The sequence below is a fragment of the Patagioenas fasciata genome, chromosome 22 (genome assembly GCF_037038585.1).
Source record: "Patagioenas fasciata isolate bPatFas1 chromosome 22, bPatFas1.hap1, whole genome shotgun sequence".
Lineage (NCBI taxonomy): Eukaryota > Metazoa > Chordata > Aves > Columbiformes > Columbidae > Patagioenas > Patagioenas fasciata.
In genome coordinates this window covers 1,694,162-1,701,393 of record NC_092541.1, presented here as the reverse complement: position 1 = coordinate 1,701,393, position 7,232 = coordinate 1,694,162, and the positions used below count along the sequence as shown (strand labels likewise).

The window sequence follows — 7,232 nt, the reverse complement described above, 5'->3', positions numbered from 1 at the left end:
GCCATGAAAGAACTAGAGCCCTGGACAAAAACGGATTGCCCTGAGTCTTACTCTCATAATTCTCATAAAACTGAGCCCTTACATGAGCTTATTTCCCATCTCCTTCAAAGCAGAAACAGGGGAACCTCTTCACCAAATCCCATTCCCTCTACTTTGCAAAAATAGCAATTTTGAGAGAGATCAGTGCTGCTCTCTGCTCTTATCTCCCCACTTTCTAACTGGGAACAGCTGTGTGAGCACGCCGGGACCTGCCTTCCCAGCACATAAACATTCTTGTCTTTCCATCTGCTGGCACATTCAGGGAATATGTGGCAAGGTTTGTGAGGATTTAACAAAAACAATTAATGATAGGATATAAAAGCAAGCCCGAACCTGTCCCGGCCCAGAGGAACCACATACAACTTGAATGTTTGCCATCCAGCTCCACAGCGGAAAATTCCTCCTCAAAAATATCCCAGACCAGGTAGAAATAAAACAGGCGGGTTTCAAAGCACAGAGAGGGACGAGCAGTTTTATTTGGTTCACGTCTGTAAAACATTTGAAGAGCATGTTTGTATGTGCAGTATTTATGTGCTCATGTATTCATATGCACACGTTTATATATTTGTAATGTACTTACACGTTATTATTTCTCCAGCTAATTTTATAAGAATATTTTCTGATCGCAGTGACAAGCCACAGCTTCCGATAAGGGTGGGGGCTTTACTGTGCAAGCTTTACATACATACTCTTTAAATTAGAAAACAAGGAGCTCTCTTTGCACCGATCAACCAGATCTGGGTTTTCCCAATCCTACGAGTGGTTCCATTCTGGTTTTGATTGAGATGAATTCTCAGGGTCTCCAGGTCTCTGTTGGGCTTGGTGGGAAAATCAAACTGTTTGCTCTGCGAGGGCCCCTGCCAGGAGGTGTTTGTCAAACAGGTTGTTCTCATAGCAACTATCGTTTCCCAGGAACCACCTTCTGCAACCCCAGCTTTGCCCTGCACACCTTCAGGAAGGGTATTTCCAATTACTCGAACAGTTCGCTTCATTTTCACAGCCATACTTCATAGGCAAGTTCCACAGTATTTGTGCCCATCAGATACGTTGCCTTGCTGGACAGTCCTGGCTGTTAATTGCAACTGAGAACTGTGGTTTTCCACTAGTGTCTGGCACTTGTATTCAACTTTAAATCCTCTTTTAATTAAACATTAAGGTCTACACTGTCTGCATAGATACTTGGGGCAGCCCACCACCTCATCAAGCTGACCAAAATACTGATTGATTCATCTTTAGTAACTGATAAAACCGGTGAGATTCTGGTGGCTGTTTTCTGACATCTTTTTCAACAGAAAGGGGTTTTGAGAATCTGGTTAAACTCTTAGCAAGTGTGCAATCACTACGAACATTTCAGTACTGCCGTAATTTTTGGCAACCTGACACGAGGCTGTGGGAAAGAACCGAAATAGGGTTAGAAACGGTGTAAGGAAATGTTGGCGAGTAAGGCTGTGAGCGCCCTGGGTGCGCAGGAGCGAGCGGCAGCGAAAGGTGTTCCCTGCAGCCAGGATCCGAGCGTGGGCTCCCAAACACGGGCTTATTAGGAGTAATTGCAGGGTAGAAACGGCTCTTGAGGCTGTGCTAAATAAATCACGAGAGTCAGCTCCGGCGCACCCGAAATTGCGAGTTCGCTGGGTTAACCCTGGGAGAGCGTGTGGGATGAAGGTATCTCCACAGTCCCCCCTACAGGCCTGGTTAGTAAATGCAGCACCGTTTCGTTGAACCTCCTTTGTAATAAAATTCTTCCCCTCTTCGCTGTTGCTGTTAAATGGCTTGAAAACAGAGAAGCAACAACTTAAAGGCGAGTTAAACGCGTGCAAGAACAACCCAGGTTTTGACTTAATCTGAATTTGCTGGAATTACCTCAAAACCTTCAGGCGGAATTGTGCGAAACAGATACTTGCTCTTTTTCTCTTCCCTGTCCTTGATAATGAATTGATTTCTAACCTTTTAACTGTCTGTTAATTTGGTTTATTACCCCATCTGCTATTACAACATTACCTTGGCAGGAAACATTTTATTATTATTTAAGCTCTTCTTTCCTTGGCCAGACCATTTTCCAGGTCCGAGGCTTAATTTTGAGGCTGTATCAACCAGTTTCGACCATAAATCCCTGTGTATATTTCCTGAGTTTGCCACTAGAGGATGCTGTGCAATATTCCCTTGCACTCACCCTGCAGATGTAGTTTGTTCCACAGTGTTTTCATGCGCTTTGATATTACAATGGGCAGATTATGCTCCGGTAAGCCCTGTTGTGACTCAGGGAGAGGTAGTTTCGCTTTGACTGTACAAATCTCGCTTGTTTTCTATGGAGTTTCTCTGCCTCATCTCCTTTTTTTGCTGCTATGCTGAGAATTCAGCTTAGGATTGTAACATGTACAAAGTTTGATGCCTTTTGAAGCAACTCGTTGTTATCCAAACCCACCACGTTTTACCTGCCCTGAACCTGTTTGCAAACCAAAGTGCAGGTGTTTGACAGAGTAGAAAATGCCGGTGATTTATGTGCTGGTCAGAGAACAATGGGGCCCTGGGAGACCCACCCCGACGTGTTTCGGGGCACTGGTTGAATCACTCACCTGCTATGTGGTAGACCCTGTTCAGCCACTTTCTCAGCCCACTGCAAATCAGACTGAAATGCAGATTTGGAAGTTTTAAATGAGATATTTCACTGTTTTTTCTTCCTCTCTCTACCATAAGTGTGCTACACAAACTGGAGCAGTTTAGTGAGAAAGACTGAACCTTCCTTCCACCCCACCGCCCTCCACCCATCCATCCAGAGCTGTACTACTATGGATCTATTAACACTGGCTTATGAGATCGAAGTACATGTTTCCTTTATTTTGAACCATCAGATGAAAGACCTGAGCCCGGATCTTCCACCATGTCAGGAGCAATAATCCTAACAATTGAATTTTTGTGTTACAAGGAGAACTTTGCATACTCATAATTTATTTCCTGATCTAGTCCTTTGCTTTTATTGAACTAAATTAGGTAGAGCCCTCAGCTGAAAGCTGAGAGGGCTGCCTGAAGATAGTTGGTTTCTTATTCAGTGAGCCAATGGCAAATGGGTTTGATTTGACAAAATTTTCATGGAATATTGAGTTTAATTAATGTTGATTGTTTCAGTCCTGGCAGATCTTGCACGTCCCTTGCAATGGATGCTACAAAAAAGGGCTTCACCCACCCTGCCTTCTTTCCTATAGGGGTCACTCTCGAGTTTAATGTCGATATTCCATCCATCTCACAGAATCACAGCCTCAGTATTTTATCTGGGCATCATCTCACCAAGTTAGGATTTACAATTTTCTTTGGGGTCATATTACTTAATACTCCCAACTTTAATTCCTCGTTTGTTCCACCTAAATTTAAATACAATATAAATACACCAAATAGATTGTTGGACACACAGTTTTCTTTGCATTGCAGGAGAGTAAAGTTTTATTAGAGGAAGATGATCATCAATTGCATTGCACCTAAGTGCGTGTAGATACGCTGATTGCAGATGAAGAACAATACAAAAAGGAAGAAAGAGATAATTTTAAGAGGGTCCTAGACATCATTAATCTTGACTTAATAATATTTGCAGCTCAGTCTGTGCATCAGGTGGGTGTCCTGTGTATTATCGCATTGTAGGCTGGGCTGCTGGGATGGCAGTGGGAACCATCGGGTTATCTTAACACACTCGGGACTGCCCTGTGGAATGACAGAAGAAACCATTAGTGTGATGTGGAAATCAAGCGTTTCTTGTGGCAGTGACATTTCAGGTGTCTCCATGGTTTAAATGTCCGTCTGTGTTAGCGAGAGCGTGGAAAAGAGCTTAGTTTGTTTCTATAACTGAAGCTAAGACACCTCGAAATGAAGAGGTTTGATGGTGAACGGTTTATTCTCTTTTGCAACTGCGAATGTGGAAGCTGTAACACAGGGGATAGTGCTAACAGGAAAAGAGATGAGGTGCAAAATGCGAAAGGTACGGGACAGGGTAAATTAGGGTCCTCTTTGGAAGAGCTTCCTTACCTGTCTTCTCACCAGATTGACCGTGAGAGTAGGAAGTGGAAGAATAAGAGTGTGAGGATATTCCCCCTCCTTGGAGAGCTCCTTGAGAATTTCTGTGCAAGGAAAGGAGTGTTAATGGAGGCAATGATACTATACATGCATTCATAAAGAGACATACCGTGGCATAACGTGTAGTGCAGGTAGCAGCTCAGCTTTTCCTGGACTTTGCAAATATTTCTTTATATTGCTTTTGTTTCATGCCCTTAAGCTGTGTTTTCCTGCAGAACTGTAGAAGCAGGAATAACAAGGCTGTGGAAGTGTAATTCTGCTCTCAGTGCAGCTGTGCTGGTTCACCTGCTGATGGGGGCAGAAAGCTGCAGTCTGGTTCTGCGCTGATTCCTCTCATGGAATTCTCTGCACAGGCTGAGAGGAGCTGATTAACTGAAAATATGTCAGAAACTATATGCTTTGTGTTTCCCTCTGTGTTCGATGTACTTATTAAGTTTATGATATATACATTTCAGTGTAGACGCTGTGAAAAAAATCCGTTGTATTCAGATTTCAACTACAGACTGGTAAAACGTTCTACTCTGCTTTTGATCAGTCCCAATAGAATAGACCATGGTAGAATTTATGCCCTTACTTGCAGACCGAATACGTACCCAATGTCCTGCTGCCCTTCCTGCAGCAGCGCCCGGTACTGAGCGATCTCCTGCTCCAGGCGGGTCTTGATGCCCAGGAGCATCTTGTACTCCTGGTTCTGACTCTCCATCTCGCAGCGGATACTGGCCAGCTCCTCCTCCACACAGTTAATCTGCGCCTGGATCTGCTGCAGCAGGAAGGCGTAGCGGGATTCGGTTTCCGCCAAGGAGTTTTCCAGGGAGGATTTCTGCAAGGGGAGATGCGGGAGTTGAGGAGCAGAGCTCTCCCCTGGCTGCCCCTTGCCAGGAGGGACGTGCCCTTGGCGCTCGTGCCCCAGGTACCGTGCTGAGCTGCGCCTGCAGTTCGATCTCCAGGTTCTGCGTTTCGCGTTTCAGTTCGGTGAGCTGGTGGCTGCTGGTCTGCATGTCCTGGCTGCTCGAGGTGACCTGGCGATTGACTTCTTCAATCTGTACAAGTCAAAGCCCAAGACACTTTGTGAGTTACGAAACACCCTCAGGGAGCAGATTTGCTGACTGAGAGTGAAGATCGCCCTTTAGCAAGGGCTTTGCACACCCAGTTGCAGGGTGTCTGTGCTTTCCCCCGGGAGGATCCTCCACCCGGTTCATTGCTCCGTACCTTGACTTCGTACCACTGCTCAACCTCTCTGCGGTTCTTCTCAATGATCTGCTCGTATTCATTCCTCAGATCATTCAGGATCTTGGTCAAGTCTTGGCCAGGAGCAGCATTGACCTCCACGCTCACGTCACCCGTAGTTTGAGACTGGAGCTGCCTGAGCTCCTGCAAAGGGAGAAACAAAGAGCCCGGGTCATTTCTTGTCTTGGGGACAGTGGGCAGATTAAGGTACAAAGGTTGAATGGACTTGATAAGCAACTTGGGGGATTCTGAAGAATCAAAGGGCTGTGGTGTGGTGATTATGGGATCGTACCTCCTCATGGTTTCTCTTAAGAGCTATCAGCTCATCCTTCAAGGACTCCAGCTCAGATTCCAGTGAAGATCTAACCAGAGTCAAGTCATCCAGGAGATTTCTCAAGCCATTGATATCAGACTCCACAGTCTGACGGATGACCAGCTCGTTCTCGTACCTGTACCACAGAAAAGAGAGACAGAAACAGGGAGATGAGTTGATGAAGACTCAGTAACAGTACTCAGGGCGGTGCTGCCTTGTCTTCTGAGATGATGAGCAGGGCCTGAAAGACATGCGAGGTTCACAGAGCAGTACTCACTTCATTCGGAAGTCCTCAGCAGTCATCTTGCTGTTATCGATGTCCAGAAGCAGTCGGTTATTGTCCACAGTGGCAGAAATGATCTGAAAAAGAGCAGGTAGGAGAGGGGTCTTTTTGTGTTTGAGGCATTTAAGACAAGAAGAACAAAGACCCAAATCTTTGGTAGGACTTTGTTGTGGGTCTTGGCATTGTCTCCTGTGGTAATGCAGGAGCCATATGAGAGGGTAATGCTCCAAAGTTACTTTTCAAGGAAACTCAGGCTATTAGATACCATTCCCCCAAATCCCTACTCTTTGCTTCTCTTTCGCAAGTTAGAGAGAGTTCTCCATGTATCTCAAGGAATGTATTCCCCCTTTTCCTGCAATGTACTTCTTCACAGTCTGCTTACTCTATTTTCTTGGTACCTATGGTTGTAAGGGAAGCCCTTGGTCCTACCATCTACAATATGTGAGAGTGTGTGGAGACAAAGGGAGTTCAGATCTTGCAGTCCAGGTGCTTTGGCTTTGTGGCTTTTCATTCCGCAGAGAAACTGGAAACCACAGCTGGCTGGTTTGGAACCGCCGTGCACCGTGGGGTTTCAGTTGCGTGCGGCAGCACGTTTGGGGCTGGTGGAGCCCTCCCTGATGCCTCAGCTGTGTCCCCAACACACGTCCCTTTCGCTTGTGGGGTGCTCGGAGGTGGGAGGCGCAGCTCAGCAGGTCTCTGCCCATGGTGCCACCAGCAAGGTGTCCAGCAGCTCCTTCCCACCCCCTTGGAATCCTTGGAAACCCTTCCAGGTGGGAATAGCATGAGGGAGATGAGAACACGATACATAGGACTGTCCTACCTGATTTTGGAGTTGCTCGATGGTCTGGTAGTAGGAGGTGTAGTCCTTGGAGACGCTGGGCGCTTGTTTCCTGTACCACTCGCGGATGTGGAGCTCGAGCTGAGCGTTTTCCTCCTCCAGCCTGCGCACTTTGTCCAGATAAGCAGCCAGGCGGTCATTGAGGTTCTGCATGGTGACCTTCTCATTGCCGCTCAGGAGGATGTCCCCCACAGCACCGAAGCCACCAGCAAAGCCACCAGCAAGGCTGCTGGCGCTCATGCCTCCTCCGTAGCCGATGCTGCAAGCTCCCCCTCCGTAGCTCCCACCGCCTATGACCGAGGAGGCGTATCGCCGGCAGGAGACGGAGGAGCTCCTGCCGCTGCCGCCAGCGCAGCCCCCTGTGCCTCCACCGCTCCGGTAAGAGGTGCTGGACGTTCTCTTGATGCTGCAGCTCATGGTGTCACGAATCAGGTCAGCAGCCCCAAATGCAAAGCCCACAGCACAGCTTGGAA

At 47.0% G+C, this 7,232-nt stretch overlaps 1 protein-coding gene across 1 annotated transcript; it reads right to left on the bottom strand.

The window, feature by feature from the left end:
* Nucleotides 1–3,465: 3,465 nt before the first annotated feature.
* Nucleotides 3,466–7,232, bottom strand: LOC136111676 (keratin, type I cytoskeletal 19-like). The gene is made up of 8 exons (XM_071818040.1): nucleotides 6,742–7,232; nucleotides 5,916–5,998; nucleotides 5,618–5,774; nucleotides 5,308–5,469; nucleotides 5,013–5,138; nucleotides 4,692–4,918; nucleotides 4,051–4,142; nucleotides 3,466–3,729 (listed from the first exon to the last, which is right to left on the bottom strand). Exons 1-8 carry the CDS (start codon nucleotides 7,174–7,176, stop codon nucleotides 3,710–3,712), a joined length of 1,302 nt encoding a protein of 433 aa, XP_071674141.1. The 5' UTR covers nucleotides 7,177–7,232; the 3' UTR covers nucleotides 3,466–3,709.

What these genes read in the sequence shown, in the direction of transcription:
- LOC136111676 (XM_071818040.1), bottom strand. Translation starts at nt 7,176, where the DNA reads ATGAGCTGCAGCATCAAGAGAACGTCCAGCACCTCTTACCGGAGCGGT. An exon ending in AGCAGTGGTACGAAGTCAAG is followed by an intron (nt 5,139 to 5,307) that starts GTACGGAGCAAT and finishes TGACTTGTACAG; the next exon opens with ATTGAAGAAGTCAATCGCCA. An exon ending in GAAGGGCAGCAGGACATTGG is followed by an intron (nt 4,143 to 4,691) that starts GTACGTATTCGG and finishes TTCCTTGCACAG; the next exon opens with AAATTCTCAAGGAGCTCTCC.